The sequence below is a fragment of the Brachyhypopomus gauderio genome, chromosome 3 (genome assembly GCF_052324685.1).
Source record: "Brachyhypopomus gauderio isolate BG-103 chromosome 3, BGAUD_0.2, whole genome shotgun sequence".
NCBI lineage: Eukaryota > Metazoa > Chordata > Actinopteri > Gymnotiformes > Hypopomidae > Brachyhypopomus > Brachyhypopomus gauderio.
The window spans coordinates 1,447,470-1,472,309 of record NC_135213.1 but is presented as its reverse complement, the minus strand read 5'-3'; the positions used below and the strand labels follow the sequence as shown (position 1 = coordinate 1,472,309).

At 43.9% G+C, this 24,840-nt stretch overlaps 2 protein-coding genes across 4 annotated transcripts; one reads left to right on the top strand and one right to left on the bottom strand.

Annotated features, from left to right (window-relative positions):
• Positions 1-201: 201 nt before the first annotated feature.
• LOC143509930 (uncharacterized) lies at positions 202-4,808 on the bottom strand. 3 transcript variants are annotated; one of them, XM_076998834.1, is made up of 3 exons: positions 3,947-4,808; positions 3,669-3,862; positions 202-629 (listed from the first exon to the last, which is right to left on the bottom strand). In XM_076998834.1, exons 1-2 carry the CDS (start codon positions 4,558-4,560, stop codon positions 3,700-3,702), a joined length of 777 nt encoding a protein of 258 aa, XP_076854949.1. In that variant the 5' UTR covers positions 4,561-4,808; the 3' UTR covers positions 202-629; positions 3,669-3,699. The 3 variants fall into 3 exon arrangements, with proteins under 3 accessions (XP_076854949.1, XP_076854950.1, XP_076854948.1); XM_076998835.1 differs by having other exon boundaries at positions 3,669-4,112; positions 4,203-4,806; XM_076998833.1 differs by having other exon boundaries at positions 3,669-4,804.
• A 4,592-nt stretch (positions 4,809-9,400) lies between these two features.
• On the top strand, positions 9,401-10,538 carry ier3 (immediate early response 3). Its single transcript, XM_076998836.1, has one exon. It carries the CDS (start codon positions 9,471-9,473, stop codon positions 10,050-10,052), a length of 582 nt encoding a protein of 193 aa, XP_076854951.1. The 5' UTR covers positions 9,401-9,470; the 3' UTR covers positions 10,053-10,538.
• Positions 10,539-24,840: the final 14,302 nt, after the last annotated feature.

Below are 24,840 nucleotides of genomic sequence, written 5' to 3'. Positions count from 1 at the left end.
AACACCTATATGACCCTACAAACTGGTCCTTGTAATTACCTGTGAAGCCATATTGCTCACTGGCACGATAATGTCTCGCAAAACCAAAAAAAAAAACAATAAAATTACCTCATAGGAAAACCCAACATGCCTGCACATGCATGACCACACACACACACACACACACACACACACCCACCCACATACACACTGCAAATCAAATCAAATCAAATCAAAGTTTATTTGTATAGCGCTTTTCACAACACATGTCACAAAGCGCTTTACAGGATTTAAAAGGTTAACAATACTATGGGCCCAGAACCCTAATGAGCAAGCCAAAGGCGACAGTGGCGAGGAAAAACTCCCTATGATGGTGGGGAATAGGAAGAAACCTCGGGAGAACCAAGACTCAAAAGGGAACCCATCCTCCATTGGGCGGCCCGTTAACACACAAATTACACAAAATACAGACAAATACACAAGCCACACACAAATCACACAATCAGACTAAGTAAAGGTAAAAATGAAAGTTCTGGGTTTTGATATTGTCATTGTAAATGTCTGTTGATGAACGCCAGGCTTTCATTCCATGTCGGAGCAGCGATGCTGGTATTGTAGGCTCCGACTGCAGTGTTACTCTCCAGGTGAACCTTGGAGAAAAGATACGAGATGTAGTAAATATGTAACAAATTAATCAAAGGCCAAACTAAACAGATGAGTCTTTAATCGAGTTTTAAACATTGAGACTGTGTCTGAGTCCCGAATAGAGGCAGGAAGATTATTCCACAATTGTGGAGCTTTAAAAGAAAAGGCTCTTCCACCTGCTGTGATCTTTTTGATCCTAGGAACAGTTAATAACCCTGCGTCCTGTGAGCGAAGTGAACGCGCTGGGTTATATTGTTCAATAAGTTCACTAAGATAGTCTGGAGCTAAGCCATGCAGCGTTTTATATGTTAATAAAAGTATTTTATAGTCAATACGGAATCTAATTGGCAGCCAGTGTAATGACGATAGTACGGGACTAATGTGATCAAACTTTTTAGTTTTTGTTAAAACTCGTGCTGCTGCGTTCTGAACCAGCTGGAGTTTGTTTATCGATTTACCAGAACATCCAGCTAAGAGACTGTTGCAATAGTCTAAACGAGAGGATATGAATGCATGGATTAGTTTTTCTGCATCACTAGTATTTAATATGTTTCTAATTTTGGCAATGTTGCGCAAGTGAAAGAACGCTACCCTAGTTATATTATTAATATGTGTATTGAACGAGAGATCTGGGTCTATTGTGACGCCCAAGTTCTTTACCTCTGCGCTGGGGGTTATAGTAAAAGAATGTAGATTCAATGCTACATTATGTATCTTGTCTCTCGCAGCCCTAGACCCAACTATTATTAATTCTGTTTTATCGGGATTTAGTGCTAGAAAGTTACACGCCATCCAATGTTTAATCTCTTCTACACATTTCTCTATTTTACTGTTTGCGCCTAAATCATCGGGTTTTGCCGATAAATATAGCTGAGTGTCGTCTGCGTAGGAATGGAAACTGATGTCGTGCTTATGCATAATCTCGCCTAGGGGTAACATGTACAGTGTGAATAGAAGTGGTCCTAGGACTGTCCCTTGTGGGACACCGTATTTAACCTGCACAGATTTAGAGGTTTTATTATTAACACTTACACATTGGAAGCGGTCAGTCAAATATGATCTAAACCAGGAGAGTGCGACTCCTTTAATACCTACCGTGTTTTCTAGTCTATCCAGCAAAATGTTGTGGTCTACAGTATCAAAAGCTGCACTAAGATCTAACAGTACAAGGAACGAGACTAGCCCATTATCGGCCGATATTAGTAAATCATTCACTACCCTGAGTAAAGCTGTTTCAGTGCTGTGGTTTGGTCTAAATCCTGATTGGAACTTTTCATGGATACTATTTGATTGGAGATGGTGGTTTAACTGATTGGAAACTGCTTTTTCTAAAATTTTAGAGATAAATGGGAGATTAGAAATGGGTCTATAGTTGGCTAGAATCTGCGGATCTAGATTCTGTTTTTTAATCAAGGGTCTAATTACGGCGCATTTTAATTGTTTGGGCACGTACCCTAGGTTAAGGGAACAGTTAATCATATTAAGTAAGGGCCCTGCAATGGCTGGGAGTAGGTCTTTAAATAGACGGGTTGGAACTGGGTCGAATATACATGATGTAGGCTTAGATGAATTAATCAGTGTTGTGAGCTCTTTTTGCGATATAGGATCGAAGACATTTAGCTCGGTAATATTTTTGGATGCATAGTTACTAATAACTAAACTACTGGGGTTGGATTGGAGGTTAGGCTGCAATGTATTATGACTCTGTAGTCGGATATTATCTATTTTATTATTTAAAAAGTTTAAAAATTCATCGCTAGTGTGTGTAAGTGTTGTATTAGAACTAGTGTCGTTGATATTTCTTGTTAGTTTTGATACAGTCGCGAAGAGAAATCTAGGGTTATTTTTGTTGTTTTCTATTAGTGTCGAATAGTATGCGGCTCTAGCTTTTATTAAGGCATGTTTGTATTTGACTATGGCGTCTTTCCATGTGATTCTAAACACTTCTAGTGAGGTGGATCTCCATTTTCGCTCCGCTGCTCGAGCTGCCTGTTTTAGAAGACGGGTGTGGTCGTCATACCATGGTGCAAGCTTTTTCTCCCTAATTAATTTTGTTTTAACTGGAGCTACACTGTCTAAGGTATTGCTGAGTGTGTAATAAAACTGTTGTGTTGCCTGTTCTAATTCATTGGGCTGCAGTGGCATAGTGTTCGGTAGCTCTGGTAGTAAGTTTATAAATGTTGCTGCAGTGTCGGATGTGATAGTGCGCGTGGTTTTTGTATGGCGCATCTGATGTACATCGTATAAAGCCATTTCATATATTAGTAGGGAATGATCTGAAATGGCGTCATTTTGGGGGATGACTGCCAAATGTTCTATGTTTAATCCGTAAGTAAGTATTAAGTCTAAGGTGTGTTTACAGCGGTGGGTAGGCCCTGTCACATTTTGGGCTATACCTACTGAATCTAGTATGGAGTCGAACGCGATTTTCAGTGGGTCTGATTCATTTTCATAATGAATGTTGAAATCACCCACAATTACAAATCTCTCGATGGTTAAGACTATTTCCGAAAGAAACTCAGCAAATTCCTTAAGAAATTCTGAGTAAGGACCCGGCGGTCGATAGATGGTCACTAGTTTAAGCTTTGTTTTATTGCCTATAAGATTATTGCCTATTTCACCTATCAGAGCCTCGAATGAGTTAATAGAGGTGGTTGGTTTTACAGTAAAACCTATATCTATGTCATATATTGTGGCTACTCCACCTCCACGCCCTGTGATACGGGGCTGATGAACATAACTGTATCCAGGAGGAGCTGCTTCATTAAAACTTACATATTCGTCCACTCTAGCCCATGTCTCTGTTAAACAGAGTGCATTTAGTCTGTTATCTGTGATTATTTCGTTTACTATCACAGCTTTTGATGCAAGCGATCTAATGTTTAAAAGTCCTAGCCTTAGCTTAATATTGCTGCTTACTTCGCGTTGATTATTTAATTTAATTTTAATTAGATTTTTAAAACATATCGCCCTGTTATTCTTATACCTGCCGCGGCTAACAGACACAGTCTCAATGGTTTGGTAGTTAGGGAAGTAAGTTCTACTTAGCTGATTTGCGTGGTTTGTTGTGGCTGGTCAGGCTCGGCGTAGCACGTCCTCGATGTTCCGGGAGAGGACTGCCGAGCCTAGGCGACTGGGGTGAAGTCCATCTCGGCGGTAGAGTGACGGACGCTCACGGAAACTCTCCCAGTTGTCGACGTAGTCCACGCCGACGCTGCCACAGGTGTCCCGGAGCCAGCTGTGGAGACAGAAAAGACGGCTAAACAACTCGCACCCTCGCCGGAATGTTGGAAGCGGACCGGAGACAACAAGCCTGGCCGACGTCTTCTTCCGTGCGGTGTCCAGAAGCGAGCGGTAGTGGTCCTTCAGGATCTCGCTGCGCCGGGCGAAGGTGTCGACAGCCCCCACGTGAAGGACGACGGTGCCGAAGTCATCTCGCTGCTTCAGCGCCGAGGGAAGCCGCCTGGCCACGTCCAGGACACGAGCGCCTGGAAAACAGGACACAGTGGGGTTTCTCTTTGACCCTGGCAGATCGACCTTCAAGTGTCGTGTAATCGAGTCGCCGATAACGAGGATACCGCCTTTATTCTTCTTTGGTGCCGGCGCTGGTGAGGGCGAGGTGGAGGACCCGGAGCTGAGCACCTCGAACGGGTTCGCAGAGGAGAAGTCCGGCTGAGGTAGGGGTGACGACGCCGGCTGCCTTCCGCGTCCTCGCTGGCGCTCCCAGCCTGGAGCACGGGTCAAGATGGCGGTCGCGCTGAGCCGCCGTGACGAGGGAGTGGAGACGGCCGAGTAGGCAGCGTCGCGGGCGGCCTCGAGCCTGGTCTTCTCCTGGGTGAGCTCCGCTTGCTTCTCCAGAAGACGTTCGATCTGTCGACCCAACTTCTCCAGCTCCGAGCCGAGCTTGACGAGAGCCCGTTCCTCCGCGGTAGCCATGAAAAACAGGGGGGACCAAACAGAGGGAGAAAGAGAGAAACAGAGGGAGAGAACAGAGGGAGAGAACAGAAGGAGGGAACGGAAATTAGATAAAATAATTAGATGTCGGTAAATGTATTACACTGATTTAGAATCGTAGTGTTTAATGTAAGTGTATTAGGCTATAGCTAAGCTATGCTAATTTGATAGTGAATCGGCGTTTGCGTGCGAGCGTGCTGCCGTGCGTCGTGAAACAGGAAGCAGGAAGCCGGAAAACTGCACTGCCACTGCAGCATGGAGAACACCTATATCATCTGCATTGCGTCACAGCAGACAAACAAAACACCTGCCCCTAGTCCTCCTAGCATTACACTTTCAAAGACTGTGTGTGTGTGTGTGTGTGTGTGTGTGTGTGTGAGTGTATGGGAGTGTTCTCTCTCTCACCTTTTGTTTGCTGTGGAAATGAGAGCAACTTCTTCATCACCAACACCATCATCACCTCTGTCACACTTACCTATCACTGTACATATTTGTTTGTCATATGGCATAGCAACTCTTATCACACACACCCAGACCATCCCTGAGAAATGACATCACTCACCCCTCCACCTACGCAGGGCAGCGGGTGGAGGGCTTCAGTGAGCCTTATTCTCCTGACCTACGAGGTATCGACTACAAAGGCCATGCCATGTCTTCTAGAGAAACACACTTGACATGGGGGCAACAGGAAAATATTTCACAGGTCAATGAATTCAGGAAGTAACTTATCCGAGATCCTGTTACTGCTGCCTTAATAATAGCTGTTTAACATCCTATACCCCACTATAACCCTCTATAACCCCTTATTATCCTCTATAATCCCTTATACCCGTCTATACACCACTATAACCCTCTATAACTCCTTATTATCCTCTATAATCCATTATTCCCCACTATAACCCACAACTGCTTTTATGCATTCAGCTGAAATGGATATATATTTTAAACAATAAATTTGCTATTATCACAAAGTACACCTAATAAAATTGAGCCTCTACACATGTGAATGTCTTCCCTTCATTTAAAAGCCAGAAATTCAGTTGTGCATTTAGACATGCAGCATTTGGCAGAGCGATCTAGACATCTAGATGTAGAGTTCTAGATATAGAGATATAGATCCCAGTCTTTACAGAGTCCTTACTTTATCCAGTCTTAACTTTGCTATAAAAAAAAATATTGAGATTAGTTAGTCGGATAATGTTAATTGGTATGTAATGTGCGAGAGTGTTCAGAAACATTACAAGAGTGTTCAGATGTTATCTGATTCAGTAATGTCACCAGTGAGAGTGTTTAGACAGTAATATTGTCGTGGTGTGTAGTTTGGTGGTAACCTGTTAACAGTAGTAGCATCTATGTTCACTGGAGCCAACATTTAGTAGACACTATTCTGTTTTTGACAGTTAGGGTCTAAAAAAATCTATGGCCAACTGTGAACAAAGTTAGTACCTAACTAATTGATCAATATGGGAGCTATTACCCAACTAAACATTATGATTTGAAAATATTGAATAATCAATAGGACAATGTAATGTGATCAACAGAGGTCAGTGAACCACATGTGCCACCATAATGTATTAAACATACTAATGTAAACTACTGCAAGGATTTGTCTGGTAAAATACCTTTGGGTTTATTTTAAGAATATTTCATTATTGCAACTTGTGCAATTTATTGTTTAGACAGTTCAGAACTAGGACACGTGAATGTGGAATGGTGCTGTGGAACACAAGGGAGCACTGTGACCGTGACCTAAACATGAACGAGGGAAGGAATTGTTCACATTCTGTAAATGTCCTGCTATTTTTAGCCAAGAGAGGTGCACTGGTTTTTGTGTTTCACAAAGTGTGCATGTGAGTGTGATTGCATATGTGTGTATGCAGCTGTGTTTATGCGAGTGTGCGTCCGTCCCTGTGTTTATGTGAGCGTGCATGTGGGTGTGTTTGCATGTGAGTGAGTGTGGGAAAAGTGCATTTATTAAAAGTATTAAACACAGGTGAGTAACATGATCAAAGGAAACCTGAGACTCGTAACTAAAGACTTTTGGAAGCTAAGCCCTGTTAACAAAGCCTGTTGGTGTTCTGCTACCAGTGACGCTGGAAATGTCTTTCACTGGCACTGGCCACGCCCTCACTGACGATGGTTACCTGTTCTCCAAAGGTCAGACTTTGTAATCACCCTCAAAAAATGCTCCAGATCCTTAATCCACTTTCATGTATGCTCTTAAAGCCAGACAATGCTAATACCTCACAGAGTTATTTTAAGGTTGAGCAACTATTTCTGTATCTATTTCTGTAACTATTTCTGTATCTCTTTCTTCTCTTACCTGTGATCTACTTGGACAGAAATATATGCATGTGTTACCTCTGTTCACTGTAGAACCATCTAAAAAATGTTTAAGATTATTTCAAGATTCAGCTTTTTCAGAATATTGTAGGGGCTTGTTCATTATGGGAAAGGTCAACATATGAATGATCCATTGCAATGCTAACTAGTTAGTGACATCGTTGGTTTTAGTTTCAGTTGCTGATTGACGTTTTGCTCGAGTGACGTTTTGTTTTATAAGAGAAGCAATAAATTAATTTATCAGCAATAAAAGGCAGGTTTATAGTTTTGCTTTTCAAGCGGGACAGGAGCAGTGAGTAATAAGGTTTTAGGAGTCCTGCCTGCTGAATGATGCTGCTCATTTGGTGTGTGATAAACTGCACGTCGTCTCTCAGATGGATGCACACGTCAGAGATGAAAGACGCTTCAATGGAAACCATGACCCACTTCCCATTAGCGATACCGCTGCCAGTGCCTGTCGCTCTGCCTCCCCAAACACGTCTACCACAACCGCTGCTAACGTGCCTGAACCCAGAAGACACTGCAGCGTGGTTCTGGACTCCTCACTGGACCCACAAAACTCAGCTTTACTGTAACAGAAACACCTTTATCTGGAACTCTAGAATTCCCAACTGGGAGCCGGGGTTCCGGAAGCAGGCTCTGGAGCTGGGAGAGAGCTTGTGGGTTGCAGGTCCTCCGTACTGAGGTGAGCTGAGGTGCAGGACCGTGTTGGTTCCGTGAAGCTCTCCTGCCTGTCACCGTGAGAACGAACAGTCCCACACATGGCCCTGAGCATGTGGCTCTGGAACGCTGTAGTCATGGACTGCCATGTACATTCTTTCCATAGTACATTGCGCACATTCCTACCAGGTTTTGTCAGCCAGTATCAGGATGCCCTGCTAACAGGTACAACTAACAGCTGGCACTGACAGGTAGTGCTAACAGCCAGCGCTAATAGGTAGAGCTAACAGCCAGTGCTAACAGGTAGTGCTAACAAGTAGCGTTAACTGCTATTTCCTTTGGGATCCATAAAGTGCTATCTTTTCTTATCTTATCTTAACAGCCAGCGCTAAGAGGTAGTGCTAATTCAGATGCTTTTGCCATTAGACTGAGCCATCCACCACCCAGACATCACCGCCCACACCCAGACACCCAGCATCAGAATCTCTGTGTGTGCATGTGTGTGAATCTTAGCAAGGTGACACACAACACATCCATTCAGGCAATTCCTGAGGTTGCCCTCACATGTGTCTGCTGAGGGCGGAGCTGGAATAGCCGTGGTGGCATTCCATGCACCAGAGTCATCATCCTCAGATCAAAGGGGTCAGGAACGCAAACACCTCACTGCTGATTGGACACCGCTACGCACACGCACTGAACTGGTGGCTGGGCCACCCATGTGTGCGTCTGCAAGAATGACATGGCTGGGCTGGGGCGGTCTCACTGTGCCTTTACGTAGCACACTGTGGCACGTGGAGCATCAGAACCGCTCATGATGAACTTGCGGGTCTCTCCTCCTCATCTCCCCCATATGGGTGCATCTGGTCCTGGATGGTTCCCTGGCCTTGCCAGGCCCGGTTCTCACAGTTCACACACACTCGTGATCGCGTTGGAGCCCTGAACCCTCGCTGTGATCACACCACCCTGGAGCACACTGGAGAAAGAGAGGTGGACGTGACTGAGCCCACGCCTCCACAGACATGTCCCAGCATGCCCTGGGAACCCAGGATCTAACAATCTGATGTAGAGGAAGACATTCACAGACTTGCTGATAGACAGAAACAGAGAGACAGACAAGTGGAGGCAGAGAGACAGACATAGAGACAGACATTTAGAGACATATAGGCATATGGAGATAGAGAAACAGACATACGCTCTTCTCTAACAGTGTCGCTGTGTTTGAAATATAAACATATAACAGAAGTTTGTTGTTGTGCTTTGGTAGATCTGGTGTACATAAGTAGCTGTATGACTGGATCCAACCTTTTAAATTCATTTCATTTGTCACTTTTTACTGCACTTGTCAACAAAGATTTACAAAAATACCCGTTTCTTGTGCACTTTTGCATGCTGTGTCTATCAGTGTTTTGAATTTCTTGTATATATTATTCTTCATATTGTTGTTCCCCAAGCGTATTCGTTTATCATCATGTACATTATAGAAAATTGGTACCCAGGAAACCTCTGTGTAACACTTTGTATCAAGTATCGAAAATCATATACACATACAAAAATGTATGTGCATATTTTAAGTACAATAATAACCTTAGTTATGAATTGTTATACTTAAAATACAATAGCCCTATCACATTACAATCATGTGCAATGTCAGCAAGGATTTTTTTTTTTGCTTATCGTGAAAACTTCCGAGTAAAAACCACCTCAAAACGATTTCCACGGGGTTCACCGTCTTAAGCAATGCGAGTGTTGTATCATTCAGGGGAGTGGTTTGTGGCGTGGGTGTCTCTAAGGGTAAGGTATAAAAGGCCACTCAAGTTAGAGCCAGTCACTGAACTAGCGAGAGCTTAACAGTGAAAGAACACGGGAGAGAACACGAGAACAAGACGAACATGTACACCCGGTCCAACACTCTGAGTCTGTCGGTACCGACAAAGAACTTCGGTGCGTTTGAGTACAAACCGATGCCGCGGAAAAACACGGAGCCGGAGGTTTTCACGTTCGACCAGTTGCCAGCTCAAGCGCAGCGTGCAGCACCCGTCCGACCGCGAAAAAAGATCACCCGGGTCATGTACCCGTCCAATGTCCGCAAGTACCTCCCGCCGGCCGAGAAGAGCCCTGCCAAGCGGTGGCTGCTCGCGCTGTGCCTGGTGGTCCTCGTGCAGATCTACACGGAAGAGGGAGCTGTGGACGCGCAGCGCGCCGCAGACGTCCACGCGGATCTGCCCCGCGAGGACGCGTCCTTCACGCTCTACAACGTCCTCCCGTTCCAGTCGGCGGAAGAGCGCGTGAGGCAGATGACCGGCTGTCGCGAGGACGCCGCTCTGACCTCGTGGAGCCCGTGGCTGAACGCCACGTGCCCGAGCGCGAGCTGGGAGGAAGACGTCAGAGCCGCGCGGCAGCAGAGCCGGAGAAACGGCTACGTGGTCGCGCTCCTCTATCCGGTGTACCACACACTGGGCAGCGAACAGTGACGAGCAGGTGCAGATGGAGAATCCCCGAAAAAATGAAAGAGAAAGAAAAATAAAGACTGAGAGTGAGAGAGACAATGACAAAGAGGCTGCGGGGATCCCGAGAAGAGCGCATCTGGTGTGGAAGGTGGAACTGAAACTGACGGGACATTTGAAGGACTAAACTTGACACGCTGGAATGAAACTTGAATGGCTAATGTTGTTTACTTGAAGTATTTTGACTTTTTAAAAAATCATCACTGGCAAGTATATGGCATTCCACAAGTATCTCCACGACTTTGACGCAACTGACGGTGTGACGTCACTTCGGCGGTTTGAGGAACAGAACTCTATCACTCCTAGCAATACTTGAACTTTGAACTTTTACACTAGTTGAAATTGATGAAGAAATGTTATATAATGCTGTACATGTGTATTTAACATTATTTATTTAATTAATATTGTTTTATTTATTTGAAAGTTCTTAAGAAAATAAATATTTGAAATATATCTAACCTCTTTCTGCTTTTTTCCGGTGTTACTATATGTGGGGGATTTTCTAAGTATTAATGTAGTTAGAAGAACACAGTAACTGTAAAACGCCAGACAGGCATAATAGAGAATAAAATATTTTAAAGACAACTTCAAAGTAATATAGAGACGTGTCTGCCCATCCTGCCAGCAGCAGCAAACAAATTATGATGCCTTAAAAGAATTCTTTCTCTTCAAGACTTTTATTTATTTACTTATATATTTATTGGTCTATTTGTGCTTCTTTGCATCATAGGCTGTTGATATGCAGAGTAGGTGCAGAGAGACATAGGATGGATATCACCTTAAACACCAATGTTATCTCCCAGAAATGGTGGCTTAGCACAGCAGCACAGAGCATCACAGCCCATTTAACAGACACACACAAGATAGAGACACAGGCATAGATGTAACCCAGCTAGGCACCTCAGGTATAAGCTTCATCATCACCACTCATTGTCCTACCACTGAACTTCTCGTTGTCCTACCACTGAACTTCTCGTCCTACCACTGAACCTCTCTCACTGCCGTCATCCATCATTCCTACCCACTAGCACGCTGAGTTGGCCTGACGTAAAACTCAAATTCAAAACCGGTTCTTCTGACTGAGTTGCATTGCTGTGTAACGGATACATTTCAGATATCATAATAACATATGAAAGTGGGGCAAATTGGAAAATGGCAGGTTCAATTGTGTTTTGTTTGCTGTTCACACATGCATCTAAATGATCAATCTGACACATACGGACCATTGTGGTGATGAGAGAGCTGAGCCAAAAGGCAAAGCTCTCGATTTACTGGTCAATCTATGTTCCAGCTCTCACCTATGGTCATGAGCTCTGGGTATTGACCGAAAGAACGAGATCACAAACACAAGTGGCTGAAATGAGTTTTCTCCACAGGGTGTCCTCCTCTCCTTTAGAGATAAGGTGAGGAGTTCGGTCATCTGGGAGAGACTCTGAGTAGAGCTGCTTCTCCACGTAGAGAGGAGCCAGTTGAGGTGGTTCAGACATCTGGTCCGGATGCCACCTGGGCGCCTCCCTAGGGAGGTGCTCCAGACATGTCCAACTGGGAGGAGACCCTGGGGAAGACCCAGGACACACTGGAGAGATTATATCTCTCGGCTGTCCTGGGAACGCCTCAATATCCTCCCAGAAGAGCTAGAAGAGGTGGCTGGGGAGAGGGAAACCTGGGCCTCTTTGCTCTTTTGCCCCCGCAACCCGGATAAGCGGATGAAAATTGATGGATTGATGGATGGATATCACATGTGGAGAAAAAGATCGAATTTGGGACTCGTTTACTTGCAGTGTGAATCCAGCCTTAGAGGATTGCTAGGATTGCTCAGTTCCGTTCCTCCTTACACGGTTTAGATGGAGTTCAGATCCCTCATGCTCTACCGAAATCACTTCGTTTACCTCACAGACACAACCTGCTTATTGCCATGGGAACATCTGCTTGAGCACCATGTGGACGACATCCACCAAATTCTCAATTACATGCATTGAGAATTACATGCATGTTACTGGTAACTGTGTGTTACTGGGAACTGTTACTGGGAACTGTGTGTATTCATGCACATTTTGTGTTAATGGAGACTGTGTGTATTAATGCTATGTGTGTGTTACTGGAGACTGTGTGAAATACTATGTGTGTAATAATGAAGACTGTGTGTATTAATGCAGACTGTGTGTATTAATGGTGACTGTGTTAGTGGAGACTGTGTGTATAATACTATGAGTGTGTTAGTGGAGACTGTGTGTATTAATACTATGAGTGTGTTAATGGAGACTGTGTGTATTAATACTATGAGTGTGTTAATGGAGACTGTGTGTATTAACAATGTTTGTTAACCCTTTTGTTCCTCTCTTTTCATATTTCCATTACTATATAATGTGATTAATTCTCCAATATCCGTCCTGTAATTGTGGACGTGTCTACAACTACAGCAGACATGAAAGTATGTGTGTAATCTGCCTTACACAACAACTTCCTTGATTTCTGAATAAATTCTGTTAATAACTGCTGAATAACATCTGAATAACCTTTCTGAATAACTGTGAACATTGTGTGTGTGTGTGTGTGTGTGTGTGTGTGTGTGTGTGTGTGTGTGTGTGTGTGTGTGTGTGTGTGTGTGTACCTGCATGATTTAAGAGTGTTTTGCAACTGTGTCAGAGGTTGAGGCACACATCCCAAAGTGGAAATAACACAGCTGGAATCTCCCACTTCCTATCACACACACACACACACACACACACACACACACACACACACACACACACACACACACACACACACACACACACACACACACACAGACTATAGTATATAATTAATCTCCTGCAGATTCCCTATGATAACAAACTTTTTAGTTGCGCTGTCTCTCTTCCTCCTCTCTCTCTCTCTCTCTCTCTCTCTCTCTCTCGCTCTCTCTCTCTCTCATTCTCCCTAACATTCCAGACTGGTGAGTAAGTCTGTACCAGATCTGCCTGGCTCAGTTCACAGCCCAAGCCAGCAAACCAGGATCTGTTCACAGCTCACTAAGGAAATGTTATGACATAGAGAGAAAAAACAGGGGTGAGGAACTGACTCTATATAGAGTGGGTGTGTTGGGCCTGCATTAGCATGACTACAGAAAGCACTGTACACACACACACACACACACACACACACACACACACACACACACACACACACACACACACACACACACACACACACACAACACACACACATACACACACACATACACACACACACACACACACAGACTGTTAAATTGGCTTTGATGTCTCTCTCATGATTTTCTTTGTCTGCCCTTGTCTTCAGCAGTACTGCTGTAAATTACCATGAGATACTGGACCAGAACCATGTAGAAAAGGGTCAGCGTGAGAGCCCTCGGGTCAGCACCTCCTCCTTGACAAATATTAGTCCTTAATCCATTCATTCAAAAAAACTGTTACAATATTGTAGAAATCCCACAGATGTTGCTTCAAGGTCAAAGAATTTTCAAAATCTCAGCCTGGGAAAAAATTATATTCCCAAACCATGACGACGAAGATTTGTAAGTGAAGACCTACATCCAGTGTGACTGCCACGTCTGAGGTAGAGGAGCGATGGAAGTGGAGTTTTTCTGAAGCACTTTTACGACTCTCACTACAACCGACTCAGACCGGTTGCAGCACACACAGGATAAGTGAACATCAAGGTGTGGAGACGACCGCAGCTTCGTCAAGAGAGCAGCTGTCTGATCATCAGATTTCCTGCCAAACAACAGATTAAAAAAGCCATAGTGATTATTATAATGATTTCCACCGCAACCATTAGTAGACAGTTGGATTGCTGGAGGTTTGTTCTTGTGCCTATCGCTATCTGGTATCAATAACACAGTGTTCTGATAAGTCATCAACTTCCAGCAGGAGAAAAGGGGATAAGTCAAGAATCACAGAAACACCAGGCACAAGTAGATATGGAACTTTTAATTCAGTGGAGCTTTTAACAGGGACTATTACTGATTCTTTTGTGCCTTTGTAACATTGAGTTTCAGAACTTTTGAGGTATTTCAGAACTACAGTGTAGTTTTCAGTATCTCCAGAAGGTTCTGAATCACCATGTTAACTCTCATGTTCATGGACTTGACCAGCATGACATCAGGTTACTGTCCAACAACATAAAATATGACTGACAATCAGAAAACGCACATGTAAGTAATTGAAAATAAATTGACTTACATTAATGGTTTTACTAAATGATCATTTATAAAAGCAAAGTAATTTTTTCTTTATTTCCTTTATGTCCTATTATGTTTTATTTTCTTCAGCTGAAGGATGAAAGTTAGTATAGTAGCTGAAAGTTAGTGTAGTAGCGGAAGTTTAGTGAAGTAGCTAAAGGTTAATGAAGTAGCTAAAGGTTATTGAAGTAGCTAAAGGTTAATGAAGTAGCTGAAGGTTATTGAAGTAGCTAAAGGTTATTGAAGTAGCTGAAGGTTATTGAAGTAGCTAAAGGTTATTGAAGTAGCTGAAGGTTATTGAAGTATCAGCTAAGCCAAACCTGAAAGCCAAACCTGTGGAAGGCAGACCAGGACCCCCGGGCCTTTCTCAAGAGTGACACCATGCAGACGATTCAGTTCTGAAAAAATATGTAAGGAATGAGGTGTCTAACTTGTCTATATTTGTTGATCTTTTCATTCCACAGAAACTTTCACCCTACAGAGTCATTCCCAGTCACACAGTCATACACAGTCATACACACACACACACACACACACACACACACACACACACACACACACACACACACACACACACACACACACACACACACACTCACACACAGACACACACAGACACACACAGATACACACACACAGACACATGGACAGACAGTCACACACAGGGACACACAAGGACACAGGGACAGACAGTTACAAACAGGGACACACAAGGACATGCAGTCACACATAGGGTCACACAAGGACACAGGGGCATGCAGTCAAACACAGGGACACACAAGGACACAAGGACATGCAGTCAAACACAGGGACACACAGGCACAGTCACCCACAGGTCAACAGTTTCGTTCATCTCCTGTAGACACTGCTGATAAAGGCTGAAGATATGTCCTAAGCTTTCATCATGCAACCTTATTCTTATATATATACTTAAAATTCTTAAAATTCTTCTCACACAAATGCTTAGACAATGTACCCGCACATGCTGAACATAAACACATAGAGAATACACACACAAAGCTCACACACCCTGAGTTTCAGGTGATGCAAGATACAAGTCAACCGTTACAAGGGGGGGGCAGTGTAATTGAAGATATAGGTCTGGCTTACCTGGATTCCTTTGTGTACACACACACACCCACCCACACATGCGCGCACACACACGCACGCACACACACACACACACACACACACACACACTTTAGGCCAACAGTAAACTCTCACAAAAGGAACATTACTCAGCATGGGTGGGAAAGGATGTACAGCTGAACCTCAAGTGCAAAGAGCTGGTCTACATTCCAACAATGCCAGAGCCATAGCTGAGACCGCTGAATGGAGACTGAGACCAGGCCGAAACCATACCTGAGACCACTGAATGGAGACTGAGACCAGTCCGAAACCATAGCTGAGACCACTGAATGGAGACTGAGACCAGGCTGGAGCCAAACCCAAGACCACTGAATGGACACTGAGACCAGGCCGAAGCCATACCTGAGACCACTGAATGGACACTGAGACCAGGATGGAGCCAAACCTGAGACCATTGAATGGATACTGAGACCAGGCCGAAGCCATACCTGAGACCACCGAATGGACACTGAGACCAGGCCGAAGCCATACCTGAGACCACTGAATGGACACTGAGACCAGGCCGAAGCCATACCGGAGACCACTGAATGGACACTGAGACCAGGATGGAGCCAAACCTGAGAGCATTGAATGGATACTGAGACCAGGCCGAAGCCATACCTGAGACCACTGAATGGACACTGAGACCAGGCCGAAGCCATACCTGAGACCACTGAATGGACACTGAGACCAAGATGGAGCCAAACCTGAGACCACTGAATGGACACAGAGACTAGGCCGGAGCCAAACTTAGACCACCGTATGGAGACTGGCCACCTCAATAGCCGATTGGCAATGTCAACCTGATTGGCCAGTTAGTGATGGCAGGACGGAGGTCTGTTGTACAGTACCTGATTGGTCTGTTCTCCCTGCGTGATTATCTGAGGTTGTTAGACCGCATGATTGACATGCGGTTGCACTGCCGAGTCTCCCTTATTCAGCTGTCATAGTTGTTATAGCTGCCAAATTGAACTCTCAGCCAAGTCTCACACACACAAACACACATACACACATCACACATTAGCAAGAAGTGGAATCATGCTGGTACTACACACTTTCAGCCTGAAGTCCTACTCCAGGAAGAGGTTAAATTAACATATGACATTGCTTTTCCTAATAACTGTGTGTGTGTGTAAGAGGCCCCAAACCCACAGGCCCTCCTATACAGTACAGCTGTACATCTTGAATAAATGAATGTTTCAATTTATATAGCACCTTAACCACTACGTAAATCAATAAGTGTGTTAATATTCTGTCTGGACACATTAATACTGGTGTACATAATAGTCACTCAGTAATGTTTCTGATTAGACATATTATACACATATTATACAATTTGTATACTGGTTAAACAAGTAAACAACTGGAACACATAGATTCTACCTCAATTCTCTCTCTCTCTCTGTTTCCTCTTTTCTAGTTTCATCACTGTTACCTCCCACTTTAAAGGTTTAGTGTTTACACGCAGACGTTTATTGGTTTAATGTGGTTTAATGTTTAGAGGTTTAATATTTACACGCAATCCCCCCCCCCAAACAGCTCTGTCACGCACAGGAAGTAAATGTGTTTGTGTTGCGTCACTGAGGGCGTCCCTGTTATCCCAGCGTCACACCAACGACCTAAACCCTAAACCACAAACTAGCGGATACCACCAGATGAGTCATACAGTTCCTCACTCTTCCAGCCCGGAGGCCCGTCAGGGACACGCGTGCCCTCCCGCACGTGCCCTCTCGCACATACCCTCTCGCACGTGGCTAGCAACTTCCATTTTCTTTTCCCATTTTATTAAATGATCTTTTAAAATAATACAAACTAGATTTCATTTATTTGTTTTTATGTTTTTGCTTGTTTATTTATTTTTTGATTTCACATTTGTGTTTTAGAAATAAACAAAAGGCTTGAGGTGTAGGTGTGTGTTGGGTTGTGCTGGTTAGGTGTGTTAGGTTGTGTTGGGATGTGCTGGTTAGGTGTGTGTTGGGTTCTGTTGGTTAGGTGTGTGTTGGGTTCTGCTGGTTAGGTGTGTGTTGGGTTCTGCTGGTTAGGTGCATGTTGGGATGTGTTGGTTAGGTGCATGTTGGGTTCTGCTGGTTAGGTGTGTGTTGGGTTGTGCTGGTTAGGTGTGTGTTGGGTTCTGCTGGTTAGATGCGTGTTGGGTTGTGCTGGTTAGGTGTGTGTTGGGTCGTGCTGGTTAAGTGTGTTGGATTCTGCTGGTTAGGTGCGTGTTGGGTTGTGCTGGTTAGGTGTGTGTTGGGTTGTGCTGGTTAGGTGTGTGTTGGATTCTGCTGGTTAGGTGTGTGTTGGGTTGTGCTGGTTAGGTGCATGTTGGGTTGTGCTGGTTAGGTGCATGTTGGGTTCTGCTGGTTAGGTGTGTGTTGGGTTGTGCTGGTTAGGTGTGTGTTGGGTTGTGCTGGTTAGGTGTGTGTTGGGTTGTGCTGGTTAGGTGCGTGTTGGGTTGTGCTGGTTAGGTGTGTGTTGGGTTGTGCTGGTTAGGTGTGTGCTGGGTTGTGCCGGTTAGGTGTGTGTTGGATTCTGCTGGTTAGGTGTGTGTTGGGTTGTGCTGGTTAGGTGTGTGTTGGATTCTGCTGGTTAGGTGTGTGTTGGGTTGTGCTGGTTAGGTGTGTGTTGGGTTGTGCTGGTTAGGTGTGTGTTGGGTTGTGCTGGTTAGGTGTGTGTTGGGGTGGGCTGATTAGGCCAAAGCCTCTGCAGGAGTGTAACAGTGCCTTGCAGGTTTTAGTATGCCAGTATTTAGTAACAGTGCCTACCAAGATTTAGTAATATTTTCAGCTGAGCACATTTCTCCTGGACTTCACCGGTCCAGGGTTTTACATGCATGTATGTACTCACACACACACACTCACACACACACACACATACACACACGCACACATACACAAACATACACACACTTACACGCAGACACAAATACGCTGCAGCACGACTGGTCTTCAATCTACCCAAGTTCTCACATGTCAGTCCACTGCTGTGTTCTTTTCACTGGCTTCCAGTAGTGGCACGCATCAGATATAAAACCTTGATGCTTGCTTACAAAGCCAAAAATGGACTGGCTCCTCCCTACATGATGTCCATGGTAAAAAGCTAATCTGTACAGCGAACACTCAGAATCTCAAGCTTGGCTCGACTTGAAACTCCATGCTTAAAGTCTCATGGAAGATAAAGCTCCAGACTATTCTCCGTCCTGGCTCCAAGATGGTGGAACGATCTTCCATTAGCTGCTAGGACTGCAGAGTCTATTGCTATCTTCAAGTGTAGACTGAAGACCCACCTGTTTGTTGAGTTCTTACCAGAGCACTAATTCAGCTGATACCACTTGCCTTAGTTCTTAAATTGTATGTCTGTTTATGGTTATTTGTGCTTCTTGGCAAATGTCTAACTTGCAAAACACTAGGTAATGATATTGACTCCTGTAGTTTAGCAGTAGTCTGACTCAATGGTGTCTTGAATTCTGGCCTATCTGTACTATTACCTAGGATGTATTCTGTGATCAGAAGCAAAGCACTTTGTAAGTCGCTCTATATAAGAACATCTGCTAAATGCCGTAAATGTAAATACATACGCACATACATATACACTTACTTACATGCACATGATACAGACTGCTTTTACAGTCTAATCTTGATTACAATTTAATCTTGATTACATTTACTTCCTTAAATCACCTGTGGCGGTGTGTGCGTGTGTGTGTGTGTGTGTGTGTGTGTGTGTGTGTGTGTGTGAGTGTGTGTAAAATCTGGAAATTTCATCTGAGCTCAATTTACTCTGACTTTGAGGATGTGGAGTCAGCCCTGCTGATCTGAAGAAACCGCAGCATTGTCCATTTATGGTTGCCCACGGAAACACACACACCCTGCCAATCCTACTCCACTTCCTTCTCATCAACAATGATTTAGCACATTTAGCACATTTAGCACATCACACTGTGATTCATCAACTATGATATAACACTTACAATGACAATATGGACATAGTGCCTTACTTTATGATTACAAAATCAGAATCAGAGGAAGCAGAAGAAAAATCAGAGGAAAGACTATACAAATATACATAGTGATAATAAACAGTAAAATAAAATTGTAATTAAAATTGTTAAATAAAATGTTAATTACAATTAAACAAAACAGTAGAATAATACAAACAAATTTCAAAGTGTACAAACAAATATCCAGTGAGTGTGTTTTCCTCCCGCTGGGCTACATCACCTGCTGCGGCTGCAGGGCCTGATTGCCTGAGCATCCTGGAGCGCCGCTCTACAGGTCAGCAGCTGTAATAGCAGCTGTAATGCCCTTTTGTGCTGGATGATCGGGGGATTAGGAGCAGACTGTGTCAGATGAGCAGAGTGAGATACATGGCCTGACCACTCCACTTCACTCCACTTCAGCAGACCTCGGAGACACACACACACACACACACACACACACACACACACACACACACTGCTGTTATTTCTGGGTTTCCTCACCTCCCTCACACATAGGGAGAATGAAAATCTCAGTTTTCCTGGGACGTGCCATGACTGGAATGCACACACATACACACACACACACACACACACACACACACACACACACACACACACACACACACACACACACACACACACACACACACACACACACACACTGCTGTTATTCCTGGGTTTCCTCACCTCCCCCACACATAGGGAGAATGAAAATCTCAGTTTTCCTGGGACGTGCCATGACAGGAATGCATGCCATCTTGTCAACACACAGGTAAAGGAATTTCCTCAAAACCCAATGTGGAGAGACAGATCCCTGGGGGGCTGGAGAGAAACAGATCTCTGTGGGGGTCTGGAGAGGGGCAGATCTCTGGGGGGGGGGGGGGGGGGATACAGGTCTCTGGGGGTTTAGGGGCAGATCTCTGGGGGGGGGGGGGGGGGGGAGGTCTCTGGGGGTTTAGGGGCAGATCTCTGGGGGGGGGGGGGGGGGGGGGGGTAAAGGTCTCTGGGGGTTTAGGGGCAGATCTCTGGGGGGGGGGTACAGGTCTTTGGGGGTTTAGGGGCAGATCTCTGGGGGAGAAGGGCAGATGTCTGGGTGAAGTGGGGCAGATCTCTGTGCATGTGTCTCTGCACGTGTCACTCACAGACTAAACACCCACTTCCACTTTATTTACTTACTTTAATGTTTTTTTGTAAAAGCTGCAATATTTCCTGAGAACGAGGAAGGAGACCAGCTTATCACTGCCACACTGCACAAAGCCTCCCTCTATCTCCATCTCAATCTCTATCGCTGCCATTCACTGCTGCTCACAGCTGTTCCCTGTTACAGCCTATAATTGCTTTCCAGTCACTGTTTGGTATAAGATCCCTTTTGGTAATTTGAATCCTAAATCCAAAAGATTAGACAATAAAACTGACAAGCCTTTCCTTGTAGGATCTCTTCCTCATCTCGAGTTTCAGATTACCCAGTATATTTCCAGGTCTTGCAGCGAGGACACGTGGAGTCTTGCGTCACCCCACCTTGGCTCACGCCTGTAGTGTTTTTTTTTTCACTGAGGACCTAAAAGAGGAATTGAACGCGCGCTGATACGCGGGAAACGCCGCCCCTTAGCGGCAAGCCTAAAGCACGACACTCCTCTGTGAATGGGCCGCTCTATTTTTGTGAGTTTGATGACCCCTGCTGGAATACTTTGTCTACTGCAAGTCGTTTTGTGTGATACGGAAGAGGATTAGGGCCACTATTTTTAAAAAATTGAAAAAAAGGGCAGCCAGAATTCTGAGATTAAAGTCAGAATTATGACTTTTTCTCACAATTCTGATTTTAACCTCACAATTCTGACTTTAATCTTACAATTCTGACTTTTTTCTCACAATTCTGACTTTAATATCACAATTCTGACATTAATCTCACAATTCTGACTTTTTTCTCAGAATTGTGGGTACTTGAATTAATGTCAGAATTGTGTATGGAGGGAGATCCCTCCTCGCTCATGATGTGAACGCTATGACAAACCACCTGTGCCTGCTAAGAGGACTGCGGTTAGCTGCTGGTAAACATTTGTATTACTAAAAGAGTAATGCTTTGAGTAGACCATATGTTGGAAGTATGCTCTTGTGAAAGCTTAACCACCCTCAGTGTGAAGTGTACATTGCCTGATTCATTAAAAGGTGTAGAGTGAGTTAATAAAACACAATGCACAGTAATGCTGGATTACCCTTTTAATATCATCCACCTCTATAGTCCACATCCACCCCTACAGTCTTGCTACCTGGCCATGTGTAATTCCTGGGGGATTGCGCTTGAGCGAATCTAAATCATCACATTCACTTACACATCCAAATTATAGGAATCAGGTGTTCCAATCACTTCCATGGCCACAGGTGTATAAAATGAAGCACCTAGGCATGCAAACTGTTTTAACAAACATTTGTGAAAGGATGGGTTGCTCTGAGGAGCTCAGTGAATTCCAGCGTGGAACTGTGATAGGATGCCACCTGTGCAACAAATCCAGTTGTGAAATTTCCAGTGTTTGGGAATGACAGCAACTCAGTCACAAAGTGGTGAGCCACGTAAACTGATGGAGAGGCGTCAGTGGATGCTGAAGCGCATAGTATAAAGAGGTCGCCAACTTTCTGCAGAGTCAATTACTACAGACATCCATACTTCATGTGGCCTTCAGATTAGCTCAAGAACAGTGCGCAGAGAGCTTCATGGAATGGGTCTCCATGGTCGAGCAGCTGCATTTAAGCCATACATCACCAAGCAATGCAAAGTGTTGGTATGTGTAAAGCACGCCGCCACTCGACTCTAGATCGTGTTCTCTAGAGCAGAGACCGTATATATAAGTGGACTGGACGACACAAATGTGAAAAGTGAAGCCTCCGTGTGTCCGCTTGCTCTCTAGTGGCTGGCAGCAGTACAACTTTTAACCCCGCCTATTCCCATGTAAGTGAACGGGCCGGACGAGAAACATTGAATTTTTTTTTTTTTTGAGCAATTATATTTCTCGACAGCAGTTTTATTAGTTAGTTCACTGCCATTCCACTTCAATAAGTTAACATTTGCTATGTTAGCTATCTAACTATAGATCTAGCTCTCTAGTCAATTTTACGAACTAAACTTACATAGCTAGCTAGCTAACAATTCGGATTAACATTAGCTTAATGTATAAAAGAATTGGCTAGCTAGAAATGTTAAAAGCTAAACACAACAGAGGTTAACTCTGCTAGTTTATCTTAGCTTATTTTAGCTTACACACGTACAGTACAGTCAGTTATTTAAGGTTGGTTAATTAGCTTAATAACTGCAATTCATGTTACCTAGATAATACTAAGTCATATATTTGAACTTATATTTACGATATTTAATGCCGCTTAGTGATTTAAACAACTGCCTTGCATCTATTGAAAGATATGTTACATAAGAATTACGTCCATATGTAGACCATAAAGCAAAGCAATCTACTGATCTAGGATAAACTCCACTGTACACTGCAATCATATTAATTTGGATTTAAAAATCATAAACTGCCTCCAAGTCAGCCCCATGATAATTCTGTCCCTGGACGGTAGAGGGGATGCGACGGCAGTTTTGACACTTCATTTGTTTTATACTGTATAGCGGATCACGTTTTCCCCAAACTCGTCTCGAAAATCCCACGAAAGTGGCTCACAAAACAGAGACTAGCAGCTGGCCCGTCTTGTCTTGAACAGCTACACTGTTTAAGAGTGTTTGGCTTTCTTTAGGTCTGTGGATTCGCCAACTCTCCCCGTCCGGTTTCCTAGGACCATGTTGCAACCCCTTCTCAAGTGGCCGGAAGAGGGATGTGATGTAAAAATCACACTGAACTTTGCTATGTTAGCTATCTAACTATAGATAGCTCTCTAGTCAATTTTACGAACTAAACTTACATAGCTAGCTAGCTAACAATTCGGATTAACATTAGCTTAATGTATAAAAGAATTGGCTAGCTAGAAATGTTAAAAGCTAAACACAACAGAGGTTAACTCTGCTAGTTTATCTTAGCTTATTTTAGCTAACACACGTACAGTACAGTCAGTTATTTAAGGTTGGTTAATTAGCTTAATAACTGCAATTCATGTTACCTAGATAATACTAAGTCATGTATTTGAACTTATGATTAGATCATATAAGTGAAAATGTGTACTTACAACATTCCTCCTTTGTGTAGGTCATTTCAGTCATCATCGTACAGCAATTTGTAATTCGTAGCAAGATTCCGCTGAAAGTAAAGTTCAGTGAGGCACAGTCCGTATGCGCGACCCCGTCTATACTGGTGGGCGTATCCTAACGAATGTGATCAGAGTTGGGGCGGAGATACTGTCCTGCCTACCGGTTCTAATGCGCATGCTCTGGCTCCAATTTTCATCTACTGCGCAAGTGCATCCAAGATGGCAGCGTCCATGACGGCCATCTTGGTAGCTTCAAAAATTCACAATGGGAGTCAATGCTGACGTACCGTCCATTATATATACGGTCTCTGCTCTAGAGTGACAAATCGCACTTCTCCATCTGGCAAACTGATGGATGAGTCTGGGTTTGGCAGTTGCCTGGAGAATGGTACTTGTCTGAATGCACTGTGCCAAGTAAAGTTTGGTGGAGGGGGGATTCTGGTGTGGGATTGTTTTTCAGGAGCTGGGCTTAGCCCCTTAGTTTCTATGACAGAAAATCTGAATGCTTCAGCATACCAAGACATTTTGGACAATTCCATGCTCCCAACTTTATGGGAACAGTTTGGAGCTGGACCCTTCCTCTTCCAACAGTCCATAAAAACATGAATGGCAGAGTTTGGTGTGGATGAACTTGACTGGGCTGCACAGAGTCCTGACCTCAACCTGATAGAAGACCTTTGGGATTAATTAGAGCAGAGAGTGAGAGCCAGGCCTTCTCATCCAACATCAGTATGTGACCTCTCAAATGTGCTTCTGGCAGAATGGTCAAAAATCCCCATAAACACACTCCTAAACCTTGTGGACAGCCTTCCCAGAAGAGTTGAAGCAGCTCTAGCTGCAAAGGGTGGACCAACATCATATTGAACCCTATGGATTAGGAATGGGATGTCACTTAAGCTCATATGTGAGTCAATGAAGGTGAGCAAATACTTTTGGCAATATAGTGTATGTAATCAAATAGTACAGATCTGATTATCACATAGAATAATCATAAACATAATCATAACCATATACATAATCATATAGTACAGATGTGATTATCACATAGAATAATCATAATCAGACAGTTCAGCTTTGATAATCACATAGCTGTAAGATGTGGTGAGCCGAATTTTCAGAGCTACGTCAGATGCAGTCCATCTTCCGGCGATATTTAATGCCGCTTAGTGATTTAAACAACTGCCTTGCATCTATTGAAAGATATGTTACATAAGAATTACGTCCATATGTAGGCTAACCATAAAGCAAAGCAAAGTACT

Bases quoted from the DNA above. Each gene is read 5' to 3' on its own strand.
- LOC143509930 (XM_076998833.1), bottom strand. From the start codon at position 4,560: ATGGCTACCGCGGAGGAACGGGCTCTCGTCAAGCTCGGCTCGGAGCTG.
- ier3 (XM_076998836.1), top strand. From the start codon at position 9,471: ATGTACACCCGGTCCAACACTCTGAGTCTGTCGGTACCGACAAAGAAC.